Here is a 25,686-nt window from a genome sequence, read left to right as displayed (position 1 = left end):
CAAGTCTGTGAGTGACCACCTACTCCCCATTTTCATGCACATGATTGGGCTGCGATTGGGGGGTGGGGAACTGAGGCAGGGATAGCTCCCAGCATGCTCCTGTGTTCTGACCGTTCGCTCAGATCAGGGAAGGTGTGACCCTGATGTGTCGAATGGCCTGTGTGTTTGAGATGCTTTATTTTCTTGCCTTTGAGGATGGTCAAGTAGGTGCTGGTGGAAATGGGATCAGCTAGAAAAAAGAATGGAAGAAGCTTAAGTAAATGTCTTCTTTGTCTTCCTCCTCACCTTCATCCTGGGACTGTCAGGCAGAAATTGCAGGTTTGGGAATAAAGGTAAAGACAATGGGGGAAATGACTGAGGAAAATGGAGATAAGATCAGATTCAGGGATTTCCTGAGAAAATGCACCCAGGTGAGACTTGGGGTGAGAGTACGGGGTAAGGAGCAAAGGCTGGTGTGTGGAGGGGTCCCAGGGCTGCCTGGCTGAGCAGGACCGCAGATGGGCTCCGAAGGTAAAAAGCAGGAAGCTGCGTCTTGTTCAAAGCGGTTTTCTATCGGTTTCCCCCGCCCCTGCCTCCCCCGAACAGATTAGAGTCCACTCTGGGGAAGGTTCCAGCAGGTGGGTTTATTTTTCCTCAGTGACTAAAAGTAGCGACTGCATCCTGCAGGCTAATAGCTGTGGTGGCAGGCAGGAGAGGGGAAAGGACACTAAGTCTTGAAAAGAGGGAAGAACTCTCATTTTCCCTGCCCTCTGGTCCTAGAGGGGAGAGGGAGACGCGGAATGGGCCCACTCAGCCCCTAACTCCATGCTCTTCAGTCTTCCCTGGACCACAGAGCAGGGGCTCCCCACGTCCAAGCTGTAGGAACACAATCTATGGTCTTTACTTAGCTCCTGCCTCAATTTCCTGAAAATAGGGTGCTCCCTAAAACATGGGGGCACACTTCATGTTTCAGAGGAGGGGATCCCAGGGGCCCTGGGCTTAGGTCACTGTGGACTGGAGAGGATCAGCTATGTGGCAGGACTTTACCCAGCAGTATTTGCTGGATTTGGGGGCACCCAGAGGTGAACAGGGATCAATGGTGCAGTGAGGCAGGAGTGTGGGAACTGTGACAGCTGCACCTCAGCCCATGGACGGCAGCCCTTTCTCTCCTCTTTTAGCATCTTCAAGAGGAGGAATCACTTTCTTGATTGCCACGACCCAGATAACAATGTGTCACCCACGCTCCCAGCTCTGACGTCCAGGGGATCCTCCCAACCTTCTCTGCTACCATCTCTCCCTGCCCCACCACTGCAGCCTGGATGCAGGAGTCCTCCTGGGCTTGATCTCTCTCTGTGCCCATACCTAAGAGCCAGGCAGTCCCCCTCTTCCCTCCTGACCCCCCTTCCCTCTCCACTTATTCTATAGCTCCCCCCGAGTGCTGGGCATCAAGCTCCCACGTGCCCACCACATGCCCACAGCATGCCACATGGCAGCCCTGTTTGGCTGAGACACTTCAGTTGCCACGCAGGAGGCCCTTCAGGGATCTGAGCAGGCCAGGAATCCCATCTGGGGGCTGGGCGTCAGAGTGTCCCCGACCACCCATTCTCAGACTGGGGCAGGGTTAGTCCAGAGCCAGCCTCCGGTCAGGGTTGCCCTGCTTTCCCCTCCCATCTTAGAATCTCAGTTTTCCTCCAGCAGCCTGAGGAAGCTCAAAGACGCAGTTTCTCCAGATGCCTCCAGAGACCCCCAACTCTGGCAACAGTTGCCATGACAGCAGAGATTGGGGCTACAGAGGGTGAGTTATTAGATCCCTTTGCCCTCTCCATCTTCTCTCCCCCTCCCAATTCAAGCCCAAGCTGCTGGCCACGCACTTCCAGGTCCTCGCCTTGGGGTGAGTGTCCTACTAGTTGGAGTTTCTGGGTGCAGGGTGGGTACTGTCTCACAGGCCTGCTGACAGAGCCTGGAACAGAGCTGGCGAAGAGATGGAGGGAGCAGGAGAGCAGTAAGGCAAGGGGAATTAGCTGGCAGAGCGGAACAACTATCCTTTCTCACTGCAGGGCCCTCCGGCTGCAGAGTGGGGGCCACTAGGTGGGCCCCCTCACATCATGTCCTTGTGCTCCTGCTTGGACTCCTTAATGACCTGGAGGGGACAGAAAGTGCACAGTCCCAGAGACCTCCCTTGATGCTGGGCAAGCCCCAAGCTTGGGGACAAGCTCCCCCACCCCACCCCCATGTATCAACCAGAGGGAGAGATGCCACTGTAAAGTGATGCCCAGCATGGGTGAGCCAGCACTGGCAGGTGTGGTGGGGAGGGTAAAACTGAGTCCCCTCTTTGCAGGCCTCTGTCACGGTCCTTTGGTCAAGGTGGAAATTGAAAGTTGGGAATGAAAGCAGCTAACTTTCATTCTCTTTCACTCCCCCAAGCCTGGCATTGGGGGCACCTCAATCTGAACATGAGAAAGGGGGATGCCCCAGTCAGGACCCCTGCCAGGCATTTAGAACTGCCAGTGGAGGGGCTGGGCATGGAGCTCCATCAAGTTTCCTCCTCTCTTCCTGAGCTCCCTTGGGCAGCATTTGGGAGCTGTGGGGACCATCTTTGTGCCAGCGCCTGGCTTCTCCCAGACCCTGGTCTCCAGAGTACCCGGGGACAGCTGGAAGCTGACAGGACCAGAATCGCGGGCCTGCCCTCCTCACCTCTCCGTCCCGCATCTCCACGGTCTTCACCACGATGTTCCTCTTGAGGTGGCCTTCTGACACGGTCTTGGTGTCCAGGCTGGTTTCTGCAGGCGTGAGGAGACGGGGCTCCGGTGGGCTCTCTGGGCCCTAGACCTCCTCCCCAACCACCAGCTTTCCCATCAACCACACACCCCAATTGTGAGTGAGGAAGCCTATTCTCCCAAAAGGGCTACACCCACTCTCCTGGCCTGGCTGCCCTGCCACCTGCCCCGCCTGGCGCCCTTCTCACAGCCCAGCGCTGGGCTCTGAATTCAGGCAGCCAGAGCTGCAGTCTAGGTCAGTCACTAACCAGCCACGCAACTCAGTTTCCTCATCTGCAAAATGGGGGCAATGGTGTCTACTCCAGAGGAAACGAGGAGTCAGGTAACTGAAATAATCTGTGTTCCGTGAAAAGCACAGGCTAGAGTTGCGTGCACGGGGGCCCCTTCCCTTCCCCCTTCCTACTTCTGGGGGCCTGACTCCCTTTTGCTATGTGGCTCCGGCAGCAGGACCCTACCGGGCCCTCCCCTGAACCCCTCTGAGGCTGAACTGAGCTCTGGGAAAGCACATCTGATGTTCCTAACACTTCTAGCCCAGAAGAATATTTTCTTTAGCAGAGATGATACATGATACATCCATGTACAGAGGGTTTCGTCCCCCAGCCACAGAGAAAAATATAACACGCCACATCCACTGATATTTAAAATTAAGAGAAGGGGGCATAAACTTTATCACTGCTAGAGCAGCAGTCCAGACGAAAATAATCCTCTGGGCTGAATCGGCAGTGAGCGGAGCAGTGGAGCGCAGGGCAGAGTCTAGCAGCGAGCTTGGCGCTGGGCACACAAGACCCAAGGGGCCTCCCGGGAGGGACGCGGGGGGCAGGGGCTGGCATCTGCTCGGAGGCCCCGGAGAATCTCCTCTGGGCACCAGGGACCACCTCACACAGCTCTGTCGGTTTGACTCCATTTACCCTGTGCCTGGTGCTGAGGGGGCACAGAGGGGCTGGGAAAATGACCCCTGTTGGCCCTTTAGGGGGATCTGGGAGGAGGAGCCCTGGAGGCAGGGAAGTGGGCGGGGAGAGGCAGGCTCCCTGTGAGGCTGAGAAAAGCACAGTGTCTGCTAGACAGGCCGCTGACCCGAGAGAGAGAGAGCCGGTGGGGCTCCATTTACAATCTGGTGAGCCTGTATTGGTATAACTTGGATTGTGAAGCTTTTGAGATGTCTCGTGACCTTGTGACCTTCCCCTCCTTTGGTGCTTTTGCCCCCTGTAGTGACAAGCAGTTAAAAAAAAAAGACAAAACGTAAAACACTCAGACAGCACAGGTGGCTCCGGGATCTGTGGGCTGTGGGGAGACCCCCACCAGGCTCTACAGTGCAGGCTGAATAGGGTGCAGGCTGGGGGACAGGGCAGGGAAGCAAGGAGTGGCCGCTCCCCACCTCGATGCTCTGGATGGTGTGTTCTGGTAAAGCTCTGCCATGGATCTCAAGGAGATCTCCCCAAGGAGAGCCCGACCCCTTTGCCCTGGCCCCTGGCCCAGGCCTGAGGGAGAGGCAGTGGCCGCCACCTGAAGCATGAAGCCCTGCCCCACTGACCTCGGATCTGCAGGTTGGAGAAGGTCTGCACGGGAATGGTGATGCTGGAAGACAGCAGAGGTAGAGGGGTGACCTGTTGGTCCAGGACATCGGAGGCCAAGCTCTGGTTCTTACGGTGACAGCCTCGGTCGTCTTCCTTGCCAGGAAAAGCCAGCCCCACCTCCTAGCTCTCCCCAGCAGCCCACACCAGGCGCCTGCAAGGGGCTTGGCTGTTACCTACGAGGGGCCTCCTCTGTTCCAAGGACAGCGAGGCCTGGAGGACAGTGGAGGGGAGGGACAGTGCTGAGGGAAGTTCCCAGGAGGCCCAAGAAGTCAATCAGGAGAGAAGGAGTGAACTTGGTTGGAAGCTGGGCTGGCCCTCTTAGTTGAGTGTGTGGTGTGCCCCAAGTCCTGGGAGCCGGGACCTCAACACTGGCTGAGCTGCGTCCATTCACTCCTCAAGTATTTAGGGACTACAGGCCTGTGCCAGGCCAGCGCCCGCGCAGGCAATGGCGCAGCTCAGGGTCTGGGCACGGCCCCAAGACGCAGCCCGGGAAGGGAGGGGCCGCAGGGCAGACAGGCTCCCTGGGGCTGCGGCCAGGACCCACCGGTTCTCCTCGCCCTCCAGCAGTTTCCTGTAGGTGGCGATCTCGATGTCCAGGGCCAGCTTGACGTTGAGTAGGTCCTGGTACTCCTGCAGGTGGCGTGCCATGTCGTCCTTGAGGCTCCGCCCCTCCTCCTCCAGCCGGGCCAGCGCCTCCTGGTAGCTGGCAGCTTCCCGCGCGTGGCGCTCCTCCTGCTGGCGCAGCTGCCTCTCCAAGGACTCGTTCTGTGGGGAGGAGCGTGTCCCCCTGCCCGTCACGCACCTCCCTCCGCCAGAGAGACGTCGCGGTGTCATCTCTGCCCAGCCCCAGCCCTTTCTCAGTAACTGCCCAGAGTCCCGCCCCCAATCCTGGTCTCTGCCCCTGGCCCTTGTCCTGGCATCTTCCTGGGGTGGCAGGGGGCCTCCGCCGGCTCACCAGCCTCCCTGATCCACTTGTCCCCCACCTCCCGACCTGCCCGCACTCACCGTGCGGCGCAAGGACTCCAGGTCGCAGGTCAAGGCCTGCAGCTGGCGCCGCTGGTCACTGGCCTCGTGCTTGGCCTGGCGCAGCAGCTCGGCATTGTGAGCAGCAGTGTGGGTCAGGTCTTCGAACTGCTTGGGGACAGAGTCCCATAATAACTGTGGCTGCCTGTGGGAATCAGTGTGTGCCCCTGGGGGCGGGGCCCTGGGAAATCAGGTTGGTGTCCAGGTGGCTCCTGTGTGGGGTTGTCTCTGTGGCCCATGGACAGGGGCACAGAAGCCATTGCTGTGTCTCTAGCACCCAGCACAGCTCTGGGTCAGTGCATGGAGGCGTGAACAGTGTTTGCTGCAGAATCCAGGGCCTCCTGCACTGGCAGCTCCATCTTTAGGCCTGAACCCTCTTGTCCCTCCCCCACCATCAGCAGTGGCTGGTCTCGAGGCTGTCTCTCCCCCAGCTTGCAAGGACGTCGCCCGCTGCTCCATCAGGACAAAACCATGCCTGGGGCCATGACTGGCTTCTGCCACTTCCACTCAGCTCCCAGCCCTGGGCAGCCACAGCCTGCGAGTTTGGCCCAGACCAAATGCCCTTCCTTCCAAAATATTCTCCTGGTGGGCTTACACTGCATGTAAATCCTACCCGCAGTATTCTCTAGGGATACCATGCTTGCGGGCACATTCTATTTCCCTCTGTGTCCCAGGCAGTGCCTGGCACACGGTAGCTACTCCACAACCCAGGGCACAGCCAGCAGAGGCCCTAAGTAAGCTGGCCAAGGGGCAGAATCTGGCACTACCATTTATTTAGGAGCCGTGTGACTTGAGGCAAGTTAACCTTTCTGGACTTCAGGTCTCTCGTGTTAGACTCGTACTGACTGAAGTCAGTAAGAGAAGCCAAGCGAAGCTCATGGCCTAGCAAACAACAGTGGTGGCTAACAATAAGAGCAGCAGTAATACTAAGTACTTATTGGAAGTGAGGGTGCCCAAGTGACCTTGGAGCAAGTTAACCCTCTTCTCACCCAAAGATCATGCTCTCCCAGCTCCCTCCACCCTCCTTCCCCAATTCTTTTGCATAGAGCCAGGAGGGCTGCCTGGAAAAGGAAGGCTGGCCCACCCTTCGGGCTACCTTAGACCGGTACCACTCCTCCGTCTCATGCATGTTGCTGGACGCCACTGCCTCATACTGCGAGCGGATCTCTCTCAGGGCCGCTGTAAGGTCTGGCTTGGCCCCATCCAGCTCCACGTGGACCTGCTGCCGGGTCAGCTGCTCCTGGAGTTCCTGCATCTCCTGGCCAAGGTGAGAGCAGGGTACTGGGGCTCAGGGCGCAGGTGGTGAGTGGGGTTTCCCCATGGCATCATGCCTCTCCTGCCTGCCCCTCGCACACAGGTGTGGCTAAGGGAAACGGGCAGTTCTTGCTGGAGGAAGTGGTGTGGCCCAGGTAGGGCAGGTGAGATGGGTGGGGGGAGGCCTGCTGGTGTCCTCCTCGCAGGCCCAGACAGGAGACTGTTCTCAGGAGACTGTGGCAGAGATTGTGGTGATGTGCCTGTGGGCGCAGGCTTCTGTGGGGTCATGGACTCTGAGTCGCCCTCGAAGGGCAGAGCTCAGAGCGACCTTTCTTAAAAGAATGACTTTCATTTAGGCCCTCCCTAGTGGTGCAAGGGTGAAGTCTCAGCACTGTGAGGCTCTCTGAAGTTGCTGCAGCATGAGCTTGACCCCCGTCAGGGAGCTGACCCACAGGGCACAGCAGACCTCTCCTGACCTGCCTGCTGCTTCCCTCAACAGTGTATTTCAGTAGATCCACCTGTCCTGTTCCCCACTCTGTCTCTGGTGAAGCCTCTCACTGCTCACACCTCAGGCCTGTACCCTAGTTCTTGTGCAAATAAATAAATCTTTTAAAAATTGACTCGTTTAAATGAAGACAGATGACATGGGTCGAGGGTGAGGTCAGAGGGACTTAACTGTGTGACCTCAGCAAGTCCTGTAACTTCTCTGGGCCTCAGTGTCCTGGGGCCCAGACTGAAGGTCACAGGTGTCGCACAGGACTGTAGCTAAGACAGAAAGCCCGAGGCAACAGGCCTGTTGTGACCCCCTGAAGTGGGGTGTGTGAGCAGTTTACCAGGTGGGGATTGGGGCAGCGCTCTGGCCGTCCTGTCTTAGTGTCTGTCTCGTTCTTCCTTGGCCTGTTTCTTTCTCTCTCCCCTGAGTATCTCTGAGTCTCAGTATCTCTGCTCTGGCTCTCCCTCAGTCCCAATCTCTGCGCTGCCTCTTCATTTTCTGCCCCTACCTTACCTCCTCATGAATCTTCCTCAAGAACTGGATCTCTTCCTCCAGGGACTCAACCTTCCGCTCCAGATCCAGACGGGCCAGAGTGGCTTCGTCTGCGTCCTGGAGAAGAGGGGGGCAAAGGGCCACTGTGACCCCAGACTCCTCCTCCCCACTCCCCAGCCTGTCTTCCCCTTCCTTCTGGAGTTGTGGGGGGCAGTACACTGCTTTGGAGGACTGGGCTTGGTGGGGGCTGTTTGGGTGTGCTGCCAGAACCCTTCCTCCACCCTGAGCCCTCCCCCGCCACCCTGACCTGTCGATAGGCGGCCAGGTTGTTCTCAGCCTCGAGCCTCAGGTTGGTTTCTTCCTGGAGCCTGGAACGGGGGACACACTCCTGGGTCCAGGTTCTTCTGAGGGCTCCTGGATCCCTGCTCAGGGTTCCTAGAGGTGGCTGCTAGAAGGACCCCGCCCTTCTCCCCTCCCCTGGCCCCCCAGGAATTGTAGGGCAGCAGGAGAGGATCACAGGTGTTCTAGACAGAGGCCTTGCCAAGACGGTGAGCAGACAAGGGACTTCGCTTCGGCTCATTACTAAGGCGCCTTATCAGGCTTGGTGCACCTGCTTCTGCCCACACAGTCGCCCTGATGAGCACTATGGGCCGTGTGTGCTGCACACACAGCTCCTCCTGCGCGCCAGGGCTCCCGCACTGGCCTGCCAGCTCGGCTCAGCGCCACACCCCCGGGGTTGCCTCTGAGCTCTGTTAATGGTTTTTATTAAGATCCCTGCTTCACAGCTCTATAGTGGAAGGGGCTTGACTAGGGTCATGTGCTGGCGACAGGCAGAGTCCCCTGTCTAAGTCAGGCCTGGCTGACCGCTGCCCCCTTCCTTTGCCCGGAGCTCTGTCCTTGTGCCAACCTTCTCCTCCATCCCACTGTACAGCCCGGGGCTCAGAATAGGTGAGCGCCCTCCCCTGTAGGCCCTGCCTATTGGGATCCCTGATGAGAGGTAGTTTGTGGGAGCCAGATTCCTGAGGTCTGGCCCCTCCCATCATTTGGGGGAGTAACCACTGCCCTCCCCTCCCAGAACTGGGGACACCGAGGAACAGGGAACCAGAGCCTCCTGCCTGAGCACCTGCAGGAGCTCGGTCCTCCCTGCTCGGGTGGCCCCTCTCCCCTGCCTCTCCTCACTTCTGCTTCAGGACGCTCAGGTCCAGCGCCAGGTTGTCCCTCTCCACCTCCAGCCGGGCACTGTTCGCTGTGAGTTGATCGAGCCGCAGCCGCAGCTCCCGTAGCTCAGCCTTGTAGACATCAGCCAGCTTGGTGGGCTCCTTGGCCCGCAGCTGGTTCAGCTCGGCGGCCAGCGCCTTGTTCTGCTGCTCTAGGGAGCGCACCTTCTCGATGTAGCTGGCAAAGCGGTCATTGAGCTCCATCATCTCTGCCCGCTCGCTGGCCTGTGTCTCCTTGAAGCTGGCATTGAGGGCCCCGGCCAGGGAGAAGTCCACCCGGGCTGGGAGTGGGGGCGGCATTCTAGCCAGGGAGAGGCGGGTGCCAGCGCCCAGGCGGCGGCCACCAGCCGGGCCCCCCACCACCATCTCAGAGGAGGAGGTGTAGGAGCGCTGAGCAGCTGAGGTGACCCGTCTCCTCTCCATCCTGACCGGGCTCTTCTGGCTCTGGGCGAGTGAGGGCTTTATGGAGGAGTGGGCCAGTCAGATGCTGCCTGGGCTGCCCTGGCAACACCCTGGCATGGCCTGAGGGGGTGGGGCTGGGCCACCGTCTGCCCTGGGGCAAACCCCCTCGCCCCTCCCAGGTCACTGCGGCCAGGGGCAGGGCCCCCCAGACAGAGGAACAACAGGGCAGGGCCTGGCGCCAGATGCTCGTTGTAGGCCTCTGACCACGGGGCGAAGAGAGGCTTTCTCTAGGAAGGTGGGTCAAAAAAGGGCTGGACCACGTGGCCTCTGACCCACCTTCCACTCTTGGACCGCTTCACCCCACTTTCAGGCACCAGCAGCCCTTCAAGTGCCTGCTACATGTTGGGAATTGGGCAAAAGCAAGCCTCAGTGAACAGCCTATAGGACAGCTGCCCTATAGGGGCCAACAGCCCGCCGTTGCCAACTGATTCCTGGTGTGCTCCCTAAGAATGCGGGTTCCCCACATTCCTGCTTTCTTCCCATTTCTGGGCTTCTGGAATTGGGCCCCAGCCCTTTGTCTGGAGGGTCAGCCGGGGCCTCTCCAGAAGGAAGGTGGGCAAGGGGGGCAGCCCTCTTCCTGGGCCACTCTGAACCCCCCGCCTCAGTCCCGCGGGGCTCAGCTGCCCTTGCTCGGCCTCCCTGCACCCCTCCCAGAGCTGGTGCAGGGACAGTTCCACAAAGCAGTTATGGATGAGCTGGCTGTCCCAACTGCCATCTTTGTCCCTGCAAAGCCCTGTTTCCCTGGTCACCCCTCGCTTCACTCTCCCTCTGGGCATTTATCTCTTTTGAGTCCCCACACACTGGGCTGGGAGGATGGAAAGGCCTCCAGGATAGGTGGGGTTTGGGAGCCTGGAGTCCCTGGGTCCAGACAGGAGCCAGGGCTCTGCTGCCCTCAAGGCTTCAGATGCTCCCACCTCTTGTGTGCTGGAGCCTCAGGTGCAGGGCCCCTCATCCTTCTGTGTCCTTGAACTTCTGGGAAAGAGGCAGCCTCTTCTCCCGCCCTGTTGCCGCTGCCTGTGCTGGGCACTTGCTGAATGGAGCCTTGTTCTCTACCGCCGCTGAGGGCGCCGCATTGGAGGCACCTCCCGGGGGCTGTGCTGTTTCTGTCCTCAGATGTCGGGCTATTAGGCGGGGTACAGGCTCAGCCCCTGCTCAGAGCGTTTCTCGGAAAGCATCTGAGGAGGCTGGGGTGCAGTGGGGAGCAGGCTCTGTGCCACCCCTGACAGTTGTGTCTGTGCCAAGGTGAGTCATTCAGCGGCATGAAGGGGATGTCTTGGGGCGGCCAGCCCAGCCCCACCGTGTCCCCAGTGTTCAGACAAGGCCTGGCTGCTCCCCCACCCCCAGGCTCAGAGCCAGGGCAGGCCCCTGGGCTCCTTTCCGGGCAGTATCCCCAGGCTGGGGAGATGCTCTCTACATGGGCGTGTTATGGGCGGCTTGCCAAGGCCTCCCACTGTGATCCCGGCACAGAGAGGAGGGGACCCACATCTCCAGCCGTATCTGAGCCTGAGCCATGGGTTCCCCATGGGGAAGGGACTCCTGAGGAAGGGGTGCCAGTGACTTGTGATCCTGCTGTGGGTTGGGGAAGGACAGAGGACATTGAAGTCTCACTTGACCCAACTGTCTTCCATGGCTAAGAGCCGCCTGCCTGGCAAGTAGCAGTGTGTCCTCTCTCTGTCCAGCTGAAATGGACGCAAAGCAGTCCGGACGGGAGACTCTTTGAGGGGGGTGGGGAGCGCTAGTCAGAGAGGCTCGGTGGGTTCCGCCCATGTATGAGACACAGGCTGGCTTCAGCAGCACATGGAGGCCCCCCTCCCAGGCTTCACCTAGCTCCTTGGGCCCCCTGATCCACCTTCACCCCCACTCTGACTTCAGACCCACCCAGCTACTCAGTCCTTAGCCACATAAAGATGCCCAGGCAGCACCTAAGGAGACAGATTCAATCACAGTTTTTGCCAAACTTTCATTATTTTTTTTATTACACATTCATTGTCGAAAAATCAGCAAATATGGATAAGGAAAACAAACAAAAAAATTAATTAGCCATAATTTTGCCACCTGGAGATAAACACTACCAGATTTTTCCATGCATACAAATTTTTTTTTGAAAGTGGGCTTATGCTGCACAAATTATTTTGTAATTTGCTGTTTTCACTCAACAATATGTTGTGAACATCTTTCCATATCAATAAATATTTATCTAAATCATCATTTTAACCGCTGCATGGTTTTCCACTGTATGCATTGATTTAATCAAGCCCTGTATCGGGCTGTTATATATCCTCTCTCTCTCCTAGATTGTTCTATGATGCACATCTGCCCCAACAGACACAGCTCTCAGCTGTGTCTCTGCTCCCACACCCTCCAGGCCTGGCTGAGGCCCCGTGCTAGGGGGTGCCTCCTCCCCTGTTCCCCCACTCTGAGGGGTTCAGCATTGGGAGCGTCTGGCCCACTCGGAGACTGACTTCTCCATACGCCGGCAGCGGCCCAGGGCCAGGGGAGGGAATGCCCTGATGTTCCTCCGCAGGGCCCCCAGCCAGCCGTCGCCCGCTTCAAGCTGAGGTAGGAACATGCTGTCTTCCCACACCACCTGCCCCTCCCAGAGCATCTGGCTTGCTAGGATGCCCTTCTGCCTGTGGGACCCACATGCCTCTGGGGGCAGGCCAGCACCACACACCTGGCCTCCACCCACACTCAAGTTTTCTAAACCTGTCAGTCTCTCAGCCTCAATTCTGATTCTTGACTGCTGCTTGAGTCTCTACCCCTCTCCCAGTGCAGGTCCCCAAGCTTGGGTGGGGCCAGGAGAATGTGGGTCTCTGGGGCCCACCTGCTGGTGGTGGCAGCCTGGAATCCACCCATCCTCCACCCAATCCTGAGGAGAGGCGCTGGGTCCCGGCGGCCACTAGGTGGCAGTGCTCACCCACCCCATCCTCGCTGCCCGCAGGCCCCTGCGCTCAAACCAGGGAGAAAGCTGTTCTCACAGCTGTAGGCTTTCTAACGAAGGCAGTTACCCCCAGGGTGACTCCTTTAGTCCCTAGAGTTGCCTCTGTCTGTCCTGGCGGTGTGCTCTAGGGCAGAGAGCAAGGCCCGGGCCCCAGGATGACCTCAGGAAACTTCTAGTCTCCATTTTCACCTGCAAAAGATGATCTCACCATACTTCCAGGGTAGTTGTGAGAATAAAATCCATGAAAGCTGGACACAACGCATGCCCAGCAATCATAGCTTCCATTTAACCAGAGCTAATCCATTTAGCACCTGTCCACCTGTTAGGAGGGGCTGGAGGGGGAGGGGCTGCAGGCGGAGCCAGGTCTTCTAGGGGTGGCTTGTGGACCATCCCTCCCCTATAGGCAGTTACCTGCTTTGTGAATGGAGCCCAGTGGGCAGCAGCCAGTGATGAGGGGGTGGGGGACAGGAACATTTGTCCCCAGACCACAGCTAGAGCACACTGGGTTATCTGCTGCCCCTAGGATGCTCAGAGCAGCTCTTTCCCAGCCTGCTTTTCCTGCCCACTCCTCCAGGGCGCTGCTTCCTCCTACCTGACCTGCTCCATCCCTGGACTGGAGCCCACAATGCCATCTGGCTTGAGACACTCGGTGTGTCAACATCCCCCTGGGTGTGTGGTCTTCTGCATCTCAGCATGGCTCCCAGGTGAAGGGCCATGTCTTTCACATTGAGAAGAGGCTTCTTGACACTAGTCTTCTTCCCATTCATACCGGCTCTCCCTAAGGGTGGGTCAGACTAAGGCAGCCACAAGACACAAGCCACCCGAAGGAGAAGCCATGCTTTACTGTCAGAGGGAAGCTCCTTGAGGGAATGGGGATAGGAGGGATGCAGGTGAGCTGGGAGCAGCCCTCGGGGTCAGCAGAAAACACAGCTGCATTCTCCAGGTCTCTGGCAGCGACTCCAGTCCCTTCCACCCCTAATACCCCCAACCCAAGCCCTCTGAGCCATAAGCCAGATTCTCTTTGAGACTCAGGATCCCTCCCCGCCCTTCCAGCCTAGCTAAAAGCCAAGGGGACACTTCTGGGGGAAACTGGGGACTGATGAACAAGGTCTGGGGGGCAGCACTCCTGAGTCAGTTGTTACCAAGGAGGCTCCCCATGTAGTGATGACATCCCCTGGGCGGGATCAAGCCGAGATCCCCGGGTGAGGGGGAAAGCCCAGTGCCATCCCTTGATCAGTACCAACACTGATGGAGATTTAAGTTCACACTCAGGTGACAGGGACAGATGGCATCCTGATTCCCTGCTTGAAAGGGCCACGTATTAGTCTGCACCTCCCGGCACTGAGCCTGGCAGGAATTTATACCCCAGGGTGGGGTCCAGACCTGAGTTGCTGGCCTGAAGTGGGAAAGGAAGGGGTATAAAGGATGGGCAGAAGAGAATACTTCTGGACTCCCAGAAGTGGCATGAGGGGCCCCACGGTGGAAGGGACTTATGTCAGGTTGGGCTGCAGGGACCAGGAGCCATTGATCTCCATTAAGGAACTATCCAATCTCAGAGCCTCGTGCCACCCCAGAGGTCAGCTGGGAGCTGGCTGTGGTGTTCTGACCCCCTGCGAAGCTGGGACCAGCCAGGCAGCCTCCTGGCGAGCAGAACACCAGGAAGCAGGCACTCTCAGCCTGACCTCTCCTGATTGAGGGCAGGAGCCACTCACGCTTAACTCCATCGGCAGAACTTGTACATTTAACGGGTCACCCGAGAGTATATCTTGCACCAGAACCACAAATGTTTGCTGAGTGAACGGCCAGCTGCAATACATCCTTGGCAAGAGTGACCTCTTCCACGTGCAAGCTGCCCCCAGCCTGGGCACATTCAGCATGGTGCCAGGGACCCTGGTGTGTGAAGCTTGCCCTCCTGGCCCTGTTACCGGCCACCTTGCTGGGTGCCTGCTACCTCTGCCCTTGGAGGGGCGATGGGGGCATTCAAATGAGATAATATATGGGAGGGCCCCAGGAAAGGGGGAAATTTATTCAATTTGAGTCCACCCAGCACTCAGAGGGCTCATGAGGTCAAGGCGCCACGCCAGGCCGCTGGCGGCTACAGATGTGAGGCTGTGCTTGCCGCTGTGGGAATCCTGGTCCGCAGGGGAACAGAAACTCATTAAGACTAATTGGAGAGGAGGGAACGCCAGGCACTCGAAAGAAACGTTGCCAGACTGCTTCTAAAGGGAAGCAGGTTGGTGCAAGGCACACAGCCAGACCCCAGTTTGAATCCTGGTGCTGCCGCTCACTGGTAACTGGGCAAGCTTTGCCACCCTTCTGCGAGACCATGTCCCCACCACACCTCCTAAGGTCGTGAAGTTTTATGAAGATGCCAGAGGTGCTCCTCTGTGATCTCCCAAAAGGAGTTGGAACTGGGGGGGTGGGTAGGGAGGGACTGGCCAGGTAGAGGGGAAGGTGGCTCCCCCAGAACCAGGGGGATTTCAATTTGAAATTAGCAGCATTATTTACACACTCTTCACAATGTGCTAAATACCATTAACATGTTTGTTTTCAGAAGCAAGTTAAACAGACTCTGGGAATTTTGTTTACACTATTAATTCATCCAGTCAGCCATGTCTTCCTGGAGAGACAGAGGTAAATCTGTGTTAAATTGCCACAATCCCAACGTGTAGAGAAAGTCATATATATTGTGGTAAACCAAAGTTACCTTAACTAAAGAAAAAACAAAAAACCCAAATCAAACGGAACAAGAAACAAAGGATTGGCGAGGAAAGCCAGAAACGGGGGTGGGAGGAGGCTTTATAAGGGGGCTCCCCTTATAAACCCAGGAGCAGTCCCCTGAGTAGAAGACTGCTCTGTGTTCCAGCCAGGTGGAACTTGGCCTGGAGCTCCCTAACATCTGGGGACCCTAAGTTGTTCTCCCTAACAGGGGTCCTAGCAACCCCCACCCAAGGCTGCATGTGGACAGAGCAGGCCTCCTCACAGGCCCAGGGAGGTGGGGCTGGAGGTCCAGAGCTCAGCCAGCAGCAGGGAGAATGAGAATGAGCTCTACACTAAAGGTTTCTTGAGGTCTTGAAGAATGGGAAGAGGAGAAAGGGTGGGTGTTACTGTCCTACCAAGGAAAACACACACACATGCCAAGGATGGAGGTTTATTCATTCTTATAATAAAAATATATCTCTATATCTACAGTTATAGGTGCGTAAATGTACACTCGCAGGAATGACGGACGGCAGTGTCGCACCCCGTAATCAACAGCTTCTATCTAGCGGCTAGCACTGAGGAGGAATTTCCCACTCTTCTCTATACTTCTTTTTGCACCGAGTGTGTATCCTGTTTTAAACAGTGAAAACAAGGAAGCTATCTTCATTTAGAAATCAAGGCACCACCATGGTCTGTGTCATCACCGGGACACAGGCTGAAGATGTCCCTCTCCCCGAAAGCAAGACGGGCCAGCCAGGGCTCCCCACCTCACCCCCACCCCCTCCTCTTACTGAGCATTGGCTTTGACTGCACAGGGCCTGTGTTGGCCTGGAAGGTGGGGGTGGGGAACAAAACCCCCAAGAGCCACCCGCCTAGATGGCGGGTGGGGGAGGTGATAGCAGCACCCTTTAAAATGGCAGCACGTTAACCCTCACAAGCGAATACATACAGTCCCAGAAGAGAGTGTAAAAAGAGATTAATAGGGAGAACAGCAGGATGACTGACTGGGGAGCGGGGCTGATAGGAGGGTGTGGACAACAGCTCAGAGGGAACAGGCCAGGCCGGTGCAGGGCCTCAGGTCAGGACGCCTTGGCAATGCAGTTCCCAGCTGGCAGGGCTCCTCCAAGCCCCACCAGTTGCTTCTGGCTCCTCTGGTTGCCAGGGCAGCGGGGACTGGAGCGGGGTTCTGCTGGCCGGTTGGATGCGGGAGGCAGGGAGGAAGGAGAGTGAGGCCTGGCCCCTGCCCCCACCCACCCCATCTCCTACCTCTCTCAACATGCTCATCTCGGCGTCCCCCAGCCCTCCTCAGGTCTCCGGGCCTCGGTCCACCCACCCGTCCTCCTCTCTGTCTCTCTCGGCCGCTGTGGCCAAACATCCCTACCCCCAGTGCTAGTCACCTGGGACTGCAAGGGGCCCAGCTGGCTTCTTCAAGGTGTTGCTGGGGAGGCGTGCGATGCGGCTGTGGCCTCGGCCCCGGGCGACCCCCAGGGAGCGGGAGACTGAGGCGCTGAGGGAGGGAAGGAAGGTGCCAGTTAAACCTCAGGGTTAAGGGTGGGGGTGGGGTCTGGAGGTGTGTGACAGACCTAGACACTAGGCCTTATGGGCAGGGGGTGCTGAGAACCAACAACAGCTTTTAAGGCCAAATCTGAGGGCAGGAGAGGCAGCGAGGGAAGGAAAGCTACGTGCAGAGCAGTGAGGCTGGGCAGTGGCAGTTCAGCTCTGGACTAGCCAGCGAGTTCTTGAGAATCTCCCGTGCAGGGAGAGGCCGTTGCCTTTCACAGAGGGAGGGCGCCACCCTTCACCTCCAGTGCCACGCTGCGGTAGCAAGGGCCTGGGGTGCTAGTCAGAGAACCAGGAGAGGCTCTTGCAGGCTGAGACCGGCTCCCAGGGGCCCAGCCTCACAGCGAGGTCTGTGGCTGGCTCAGTGTGCCCTGCCCTGTCACCTCCTCAGCCTCACCTTACAGCGCGCCTCTTCTTGCAGGCAGAAGTCCCGGGTAAGGAAGACGCTGGTTTGGGCCCCTTCGTGGTGAACAGGGGAATGGGGCCGCTGAGGAAGGGAGGAAAGTGAAAGGAGGCAGATCAGGAGGGAACCAGAAAATGGTGCCAGCCCCCCTCCCTCCAGCCCCCAGGTTGGGGCAGGGGAGGTTGGACAAGACGACCTCTGAGGGTTTTTCCTACTAAGAGGTGGACGCCACTGCCCGCCTCACTTGGCCTGCACTGACAGCTGAGTGACAGGCCTGCTCTGGGAGAACATCCAGATGTCAGTTTCTGGCACATCCAGGGAACTGGAGTTCAAACAATTTCACCCTTCCACCTGCGCAGCTCTGAGCTGGCTCCTGAGGGTGGCCCAGGTTCTGGGAAGGGCTGGGGGTGCAGTGGGCAGCCTGCTGTGAGGTCAGTCGCCACTTGTTCTTGGCCTTGGACTGTCCTGAACTGGCTGCTGCTTCCCTACCCTGTTGTGTGGGCAGAAGGTGTGGGGGGGGCTTCATCTTCTCGCTGAAAAACTGCTGAATAAAGTTCTCTAAGGCCCCGTCGGCACTCCCAGACGCTGGGCGGGAGGGCAACATCCAGGGCGGAAGGGACGTGGGACTCAGTCCAGGTCAGTGGGCCCCAGCAAGGGATCGAGGGGTTGGGCTTCCCTCTAATTCCTGCTCCCCGCTGGCCCTCCGAAGTTGGGGTCCCATAGACTACCAGCCCAGAGCTGGCACCTTGGGAGTGCAGACAGACAAGGTGGGGCCCCCGAGGGAAGAAAGGCCTTCGCCGAAATCTTATTTTCTGCCCTCGTGGACTTGGGGAGCAAAGCTGATCACACCAGAGGGGAAGAGCCAGCATCCAGCTCTAAGAGTCAGGGTGACCTCCCCTCCACTTGGCGGCACCAATGCCCCTTCCGGACCCCTAACCTCCTCCTGGGAGGGCTGCTAAAATGGCGACCCACCTGGGGATGAAAGGCTGATCCAGCCTGCTGAGCTCCCGGGGCACGTCCTCCCAGTCAGCGCAGTCAAGGACACCCAGCTTTGAGGAGGGCTCCTCAGGAAGGTCAAAGGTGGTGTTGAGGTCCCGAGCAGGCAGGACCAGGGGGGTGGAGCAGTTCTGGAGAGCAGAGGCGCCCAGGGGCACCCGGCTTTTAATGACGGTGGCTGGGCAGAAGCGAGGGGAGCGGCAGGGGGACAAGACCCTTCTCCCTTTGGGGGTGGTGGGTCCAGATGGAGGCTGCGCCTCGGGCAGGGAACCCCTCCTCAGGCAGGGCAGAAAGGACTGGCGCTGGCGCTTGGTCCCGGGCTTCGGGGCCAGGTGGCTGTCTGACTCCAAGGGGCTCAGGTCCCTCCTCCTCTTCTTCTCCGTGGGCCGCGGGGATGTGCGTGCTGGGGTGCGATCAGACTCAGGGAAGAGCCCCAGAGTGTGCATGCGGCCATTCAGCTGCCTTGCCATGGTCCGGGTCACCGGGCCGGAGTATCCTGGAGACTCTGGGCACAGGGAAGGGAGTGAAGAGGGGAGATCAGGGCCTGGCCAGATGGAAGGAGCAGCTGTAATACAATGGAGACATACAGAAGTCCCTAACTCCTCAGGACTGTGTGTGTACAGGTCCATGGCCCCAGGGCCCCGCCTCCTCCTGAAGCCCAGCCCAGCGCCTGAGGCCCTGGACACTCAGTGGCACTGCAGGGCCAGCACCCCAGGCAGAGGCAGCCGGGGCGAAGACTCACTGGACGCTGAGCACCGCTCCTGAGCCAGAAGCGCCCCCTTGGCTGGGAGTGGCATCCTCGAGGCCTCCGTTCCAGGCTCTGTTTTCTCCGCTTGCACCAGCTGCTGCAGGGTCTCAAACTCTACGGTCATGTCGGGCGTGAGGAGGTGAGCTGCCTGGAGCAGGGCGTACTGGCGCTGGGCCAGGCTCAGCACTCTCAGGGCCAACCTGGACAGAAGGGGACCACGCTTCAGCTCAGACATGGCCCAGACGGGGTCCTCCACACGCGCCTGTCCCCAGCGCTCCAGGTGTGGTAAGGGCCTGTTCCCCCAGGCTCCTCCTGCCTTGCCCCGCACTCACAGGCTTTCCTGGCCCCCAAGCCACAGCTTCTGCTTTGCCACATCCCTGCTGGCGAGATGACCACAGGAATGGGGGCAGTCTCACCCATTAGCCAAGCCTCTGAACAGAGATCATGGCCCCCCAAACAGGAGGAGGGTGCTCAGTGACCTTGGACCAAGTTCTGCCACCTACTGGCACTGTGACCTTGAGTCAGTTCATTTACCAGAGGGCAGAGGAAGGTAGCTCAAGCCAGGGGGACTGCCCGCTCAGTCCCTGCCCTGTACTTCCCCGCGTGTGAGGTTGGGTGCATGGCATAACCTGTCTCCGCACCCTCTAAACGGGAATAACGAATGTGCACATGCCTCGGGTGGTGGGGGTTAAATGAGTTGCTTTATATATCAAGTGTTTACTGAGTACTGGCACATGGGGCTCGCTGACCACTGTGTCCGTGACATGGGAGTCACGGCATCACTGAGTTAGGTTTAGGTTGGATAAGGCTGTGTGGACCCTGTTCCGAGAAGTCCCTCAAAAAAAGGCCTTTGTTTTTACGGCTGCAATCACGAGAGCATGTATGAATGGATGCCTGCTCTACACGCACGGGGGTGACTGACAGGAAATTATGAGGGTAATGGGATTACTAGTGCTGTGAATTTAGATTCTAATAAAGCAAATTTTCTTTCTCTAAGGCAACCTATGAGAAAAGAATAAACACAATTATCTCAGTGGGGAATGTTCTCGGCAAATCATTTACCCTTAGGTAGCGCTATCTGCTTGGACGTCTCTGAGGCCGTTCCTCGGCCCTCGGTGTGTGCTCACGGGACCCAAGTTCATCTTATAAAGCAGCCTCAAGGCCTTTTTGAAAGGAGGCAGGATGGAAACCTAGTCTGTATCCGCTTGAGTAACACGTTATAGGAAGACTGGACGACTGAGAAAAGTGGGTATCGGAGAAATGCCCTGGGTGGCATGTAGGGTCCCGAGCTGGGCCAGACCCTCTTGCTGGGTGGCCCCAGGTAAGTGCCTCAGTGCCCACCTGGCAAATGGGGACTTGGTCTATATCAGGGTCTACTTCAAGGAACCTGTCAGAGGAGCTTTCAGACGGACAGCTCTGCTTTATTGATCAGATCTGTATAGCAGCAGACTCCATTCAAAGAAAGGATTTTGCAGCTGAGGGAAATTCTGAAAAGCCACCGAACTGGAAAATCTAAGATCTTACTCAGTGCCCTGGTGGTCTCAGATTCCAAATTCTAAAGTCAAAGAAAAATTATTTTCAATTATCTGGCTGTGAGGACATTTCCAAGTATGGAAACTATCTAGTATGTTCTGCAACCCCTAATACTTGGAGTTTTCTGTTACATTTTAGTGGTACTTCAGCTCTAAGAGGTAGGGAGAACAAGGGCTAGGATCTCCAAATTAGAGCCAAGGTTGACGCGACCTGTCAGAGGCCACAAAGCCAGAGGCACAGCAGAAATGAGAACCCTGATGCCCTCTGTCCTCGCAATGGGGGACACCAGGCAGAGAGCCCCTGAGTCATCACTGGCTGTTCCCTGGGGGCCAGGGGACATCCCACTAGTGCATCCCTGCCCTCTCAGGGCCCCAGGGAGTCGGCAGCAGGAGACAGATAATGAGCCGCTGATTATTCAGGCTGCAGCATTTTTGCTGAGTCGGGAACAGACACTCCCCAGCAAGAAACAAAATTAAACAGGCCCTTCTGTCCGGAAGCTTTAAATACACTGCCTAGCATGAAGCGTGCTGGGGAGGGAAGAGTGGGGTTGGCAGCAGCAAAGCTAAGTGGCAGGGGATTTATGTTCTGGGGGCCAAAGGAAAAACACATCAGTGGTGCTCCACAAACAGAAAGAATGGCCCCCAATTTCTCCTTGGTTTAGGGTGGGGTTGTGTTCACTCCTGAGAAGAAATTGCTACGGTGCATGGATGGAAATTCTCGATAAACACCTGACCCAGGGAGGCTCCCCCTGCCTCACGCCCAGCCCCTCAGACCGGAAAGCAGAGCTCTCGCCCAGCAGCCCTGCCCTAGCGCGAGGCTTGCCAGCTGTCTGGAAGGATTTCAGGGCTTTGCTTCCCCTTCTGTTGAGCTGCCAGTTACTTGAGAGAATAAATAGCTGATGATAAGTAAACAGAATAGGTGGTAACATCAAGTTGTTGAAACAGACCAAGGCAATGTCGGAAAAAGACTTGACTCTTACCTGGGGCAGAACCAGAGCTTCTGGGACGCACTTCACACTAACTCTCACCTGGGACCCCACCTTGCACCCCAGAGAAGAGCAGGAGGACACCTACTGCTGAGAGCGGTCCCCATCCAGCTTCTGTGGGGAGAGGTGGCCCACGGCGGTCCTGGGCTGTAGGGTCCGGCCAGGGGACTCTGCCAGCGGGTGTCTGAGGCTCTGCTCTGGCTCCTCGATTGGAACCTAAGGAAATGAGCGGTGAGAGCCAGAGAGCCCAAGATGGCCTCCTCCCTTCCAGAGGCGCTGTCTAAAGCCGGCCCCTCCCCGGAGAAGACGGCTCCTGAACAACCCGGTCCTGGCAGGAGCTTTCTCACCCAGGCGCTCTCCCTGCTGCTAACTCGTGCGCCACGCTTGCAGAGCCAGCGGCTGACAGAACAGTTCTCCTTCCCGCACAGGCCCTGAAGCCTCGTATTGACTAAGATGTGAGGCACCCAGGTGGGAGCTCAGGGGCTGTGAGCGGGGAGGGGCCTCTCCCCCAATGCTCCACCAGCCCCCAGCCTACCTCCTGGCTTTCGTCCTTGTCCTCTGGGGGTTGCTCCAGGTCTGATGAGTGTTGGCCCATGGCCCTCTCCTCCAGGGCCTCTGGCCCCAGGCTCTCCTGCTGAATGACTGTAGAGGCCAGGTGGGGCTCTGGGCAACAGGGCTGGCTAGCAAGGCAGGATGGTGAGGCCGAGCTGGGGAGACTAAGGGGGAAATAAGAGATCTGAGAGGCAGGAGGGGCAGGTGGAGAAAGCAGGGAGGAGTCAGGCTTGTGGCAAGGGTGGTACAATGCCCACAGGGGGCTGCGGCTGCGGGTGGGAGGAGGACTCCGGGTCTGTGGTATAGGAAACAATGGTAGCCACCCCCACCGGCACCTATCCAACACCTTATTTGAATAGCAGATCCTGCTTTCTGGGCAGGGAAGTCATTTACTTATTTGATACAGAGCATTCTAGATGCTATTCGAGGCACAGGGTGGAAACCCTGGACCCCGGGTATCAGAACAGGAGTCCAGGCCCTCCAGAGGCTGGAGGAAGAGGAGGGGTTTTGCTGTGGAGCTGAAAGATATTGGGGTTGGGGGGTGGATGTATGAGCAGAACTCACGGTTGTTGTGAAGGACCTGGTTTTGGGGACTGTTGGGGAGCCTGGGCTCCTGCCTCATACACTCGGAGCTTCTCCCTCAGGGTGGCCACCTAGAACCGAAGCAGCACAGCCCCTCATCACACGAGAGCACAGGCGATAAGGGGGGCCCAGAGCCCTGGCCACACCCCAATGTTCCCGTCTTGCTCTCCTGCCCGGGGCAGGGGGGCGGGGGGGCGGGCTCCCTGCCAAGCTCCCCAGGCAGCTCCTCACCTCAGCCTGGAGCTGCTGGCAGATGGTGGCATACTGGCTGATGTGACAGTCCAGGCTGATCACGTTGCTCTTCAGCTGAGACAGGGGCAGAGGGGAGAGGGGAGAGGTTGCGGTTTATTTAAAGCAGCGGTGGCAGTTACCTCCATGGCACTGTGCTGGGCTCCTCGCTCTCCTGCTTCCCTCACAACAGGATCAACAGGGCAGGGGAGTCCGTGGCTTGGCTGCGATGGCAGCAAGAGACAGGGGTTGCCTTTGAACCCCAGGCCCCGACCCCTAGGCCAATCCTCCGGCAGGCGAGGGGCTTTCCAGCAGCAGCCCCAGGGTGCCCAGACTCCCTGGAGGAGCCCTGCTTTACCCGGGGTTATGTCTGGGTATCTGTGCCGCCTGGCCTGCTGCCAGACAAGTCACTGGCCTACCCTCATTTTGGAGACCACCCTGCTTCTCCCCCAGCTGGGGTCTTCCTGGGACAAGGGCTGGGCCACTTCTACTCCCAAGGATTTCCCTGAAGGACAGGCTGGGGAGCTCCTTCCCTCTGCCTTGTGGGAATACTTGCTCGGGGGCCCTGCCCTGCCCCCTCTGGTCTGGGGACGCCCCCACGCCCAATTGGCTCTTTCAGGTGGGCACGCACCGAGAGTTTGATCTCCTTGGCCCGGTCAGCATACTTGAGGGTGTTGTAAGTGTCCTCATAGGTCAGGCTGGACGGGCTGACGGCGGCGATCATCACGGTGCGGCAGTTGCCCCCAATGGAGTCCTTGAGCAGGCGGGTCAGCTTGCTGTCTCGGTAGGGCACGTGAGACTTGCGGCCCTGGGGGCAGTGAGCAGCGGAGTGAGGCAGCTGGACTAGGTGCATGCAGGTCTGGGGTGGGGGTTGGGCTTCAGGCATGGTCACTACCCCGGGAGCACGTGGGGCTGTGCAGCTTTACCTTGGCATCAGCCAGGGCGTTGAGGACATTGATAAGGGCCAGCAGAGAGCGGTTGATGTTGGCACCCTCCCGCAGGCGCTCCCCCTTGGCATGGGTACTAGAGGCCCGCTCCGAGCCAGCCAGGTCAATCAGACTCATCTTGGCCACTTGAAGGGCTTGGTTCAGGCCTGGAATCCGGTCCTGCTGCTTCACAAAGATCTGGGGACAGATGGCAGGGCTTGGGGTTGGGGGGCTCTGGGTATCTGCAGGCCCGGCTTCTGCTTGGCCCCGGGACCCCTCTCACCTGGAAGATGGCATGGGAGCGGGAGGAAGTAGCATTGGCATCAGTGGGGTGCTGTGTACGGTTCCGGTTTCCCCTGGTCAGCATCTCCAGGAGCTGCTCAGCTGAGGCTGGCTAGGGAGGGGAGGTCCAAGGAAGGGGCTACAGTCTCCCCAGCCAGAACCTTCCCCTCATAGGAAGGGTGATTTCCTTGCTATGACATCACCACAAGATACAGGACATCAACTGCCTGGATCAGGAACCCTAGAAGTGCTCATCCCCCCCAGCCCAAACCCATACCTGGTGGAAGGAAAGTCCTTGCACTACCACCCCCTTGTCGGGGTCCTCACGGATGGCCAGAGGCCCCTTGGGCTCCAGGAGATCATGGATCTGCTCATTGTACACCTGAGGAGAAAGGAAGTGAGGGGGAGGCCCAAGGGTGGGGCCCGGTCTGGAAGCCTCTCCCCTGCAGCTAGGGGGGATGGAGGCACTGCACAGGGGCATTGGGCACTCTGCAAGACAATAATCATCGAGGAGGACTAGAGGGCAGGCCCAGTGTGCGGGCCATCTCTCCTTGAGCTGCAGCTGTGCCTGCCAGACCGCCACTGGGCCCTAATACCCTCTCTCCCATCTGCTCTCCCCACTCCCCTCTCTTCAGGTCCCCGTGACAGAGGGGTAGGGACCAGCCCTACCTCCTGGTAGCTGATGAGGACCTCAAATTGCTTCTCCTCCTGGCGGGCCTCCAGACGCCTGTACAGTTCCATGGTGGTCAGGTACATGATGCCGGGGTCCCCCTCTCGTCCCAGCATGGTGTGTGTCTTCCCGGCCCCAGTGGCTCCGTAAGCAAACACTGAAGTAGGGAGCAGGGTGGCCTGCTCACTAGGAGCTCCCCCGTGCACTCGCAGAGCTCAGCCCTCCACCGCCCCAGTCCCTTGTCTTTGCCTTTGGGTGTCAGTTCTTCCGCGCCTACCCACTCACACCCCTGTCCACACTGCAGCGTCTGGGTTTTCCCTGTCTACATCCCGGCTCCTACCCAGGCAGCCAACGGCAAAGAGGCCTCTGCAGGGGTGGGGCCGGCCCCTCCCTTGGGACGGGCTTCTCCAGGCCAGGAAGCCTCCTCTGAGGAAGGCCCACAATTCTGTTCCTCCTACCCCTTCTCTCTGCTTAAAACACACGCCATGGGTGTGATTTTGCAATCAGTGTCTTCTCCCCGACCCTGCCTCCCACTGTGATATCAAGAGGACAGGAACACATGTCTGTCTGAGCTGCTCTTTGCATCTGGCCCCAGGAGTGCATGCAAGGGCCAGAGCCCTCACGTGCCCACGGCAGGCACAGCCAGAAGGCCCAGGAAGCCCTCGGAAAGGAGCAGGGAGAAAGGCTGTCCCACGAGGGCCTGTCCTCACCCGAGCAGTTGTAGCCCTGGAGAAAGCTGTCCAGGATGCTGTGAGTGGTGTGCTGGAACACGTCCTGCTGGGTGGCCGTCTCCCCGAAGACCCGGTCGAAGACAAACGTCAGGTCTTTACCCTTCTTCTTGGGGCCATCGTGGGTGCTGCCCCATTTCAGGCCAAGGAACCCCCCATCAGACTCCTCTGGGTCGAACACCAGCACCCGCTCATCCACCACCTGAACCACAGGCCGCCGCTGACTCTCCAGCTCCCGTGGGGTGGGGGGCCGCACCCGCACGACCACTCGCACCATGCTGTCCTCCACCGCCATCACCATGGCAACACCTGGGAGAAACAGGATGCGTGACCAGGGGCAGCCTCAGCCTTGCATCTAAGGGGTCCTCCTCCCCTGCCCCCCACATCTGATCTCTGCTTCATACCTCAAGAGAATAAGAATACTGAAACCAGCACCGATATTAATAAATATCTCCTTCTCGCTTGAAATACCACACTTGTCATAGCCAAGTGACTGCATTACAGGAGGCTATTTCTGGGCTTCCTATTGGGTTCCACTGTCTACTCCTGCGCCAACACCATGCTGCTCAAGTTCCCTT

General features: G+C 58.3%; 2 protein-coding genes across 3 annotated transcripts in view; both read right to left on the bottom strand.

Annotated features, from left to right (window-relative positions):
* Window positions 1-603: 603 nt before the first annotated feature.
* On the bottom strand, window positions 604-9,283 carry GFAP (glial fibrillary acidic protein). Of its 2 annotated transcripts, XM_004684076.2 has the most exons (9): window positions 8,772-9,283; window positions 7,900-7,960; window positions 7,614-7,709; window positions 6,450-6,611; window positions 5,336-5,461; window positions 4,875-5,095; window positions 4,288-4,331; window positions 2,674-2,759; window positions 604-2,119 (listed from the first exon to the last, which is right to left on the bottom strand). In XM_004684076.2, exons 1-9 carry the CDS (start codon window positions 9,230-9,232, stop codon window positions 2,078-2,080), a joined length of 1,299 nt encoding a protein of 432 aa, XP_004684133.1. In that variant the 5' UTR covers window positions 9,233-9,283; the 3' UTR covers window positions 604-2,077. The 2 variants fall into 2 exon arrangements, with proteins under 2 accessions (XP_004684133.1, XP_012581962.1); XM_012726508.1 differs by lacking the exons at window positions 604-2,119; window positions 2,674-2,759 and adding an exon at window positions 3,498-3,959.
* A 7,021-nt stretch (window positions 9,284-16,304) lies between these two features.
* Window positions 16,305-25,686, bottom strand: part of KIF18B (kinesin family member 18B) — a 16,084-nt gene continuing 6,702 nt past the window's right edge. Inside the window, exons 2-15 of the mRNA XM_004684075.2 lie at window positions 25,091-25,417; window positions 24,380-24,537; window positions 23,988-24,092; window positions 23,712-23,822; window positions 23,429-23,626; window positions 23,134-23,310; window positions 22,506-22,580; window positions 22,257-22,345; window positions 21,676-21,856; window positions 21,229-21,356; window positions 18,617-18,822; window positions 17,851-18,418; window positions 16,873-16,962; window positions 16,305-16,422 (exon numbers count right to left, since the gene is read on the bottom strand). Coding sequence (XP_004684132.1) covers window positions 16,305-16,422; window positions 16,873-16,962; window positions 17,851-18,418; window positions 18,617-18,822; window positions 21,229-21,356; window positions 21,676-21,856; window positions 22,257-22,345; window positions 22,506-22,580; window positions 23,134-23,310; window positions 23,429-23,626; window positions 23,712-23,822; window positions 23,988-24,092; window positions 24,380-24,537; window positions 25,091-25,409 — 2,523 coding nt within the window. The 5' untranslated portion in view covers window positions 25,410-25,417. The remainder of the gene's footprint in view (window positions 16,423-16,872; window positions 16,963-17,850; window positions 18,419-18,616; window positions 18,823-21,228; window positions 21,357-21,675; window positions 21,857-22,256; window positions 22,346-22,505; window positions 22,581-23,133; window positions 23,311-23,428; window positions 23,627-23,711; window positions 23,823-23,987; window positions 24,093-24,379; window positions 24,538-25,090; window positions 25,418-25,686) is intronic.

The sequence above is a fragment of the Condylura cristata genome, unplaced genomic scaffold (genome assembly GCF_000260355.1).
Source record: "Condylura cristata isolate star-nosed mole 26May11 unplaced genomic scaffold, ConCri1.0 scaffold00017, whole genome shotgun sequence".
Classification (NCBI taxonomy): Eukaryota; Metazoa; Chordata; class Mammalia; order Eulipotyphla; family Talpidae; genus Condylura; species Condylura cristata.
The sequence above is the reverse complement of the archived record's forward strand: the minus strand, read 5'-3'. Positions and strand labels throughout refer to the sequence as shown.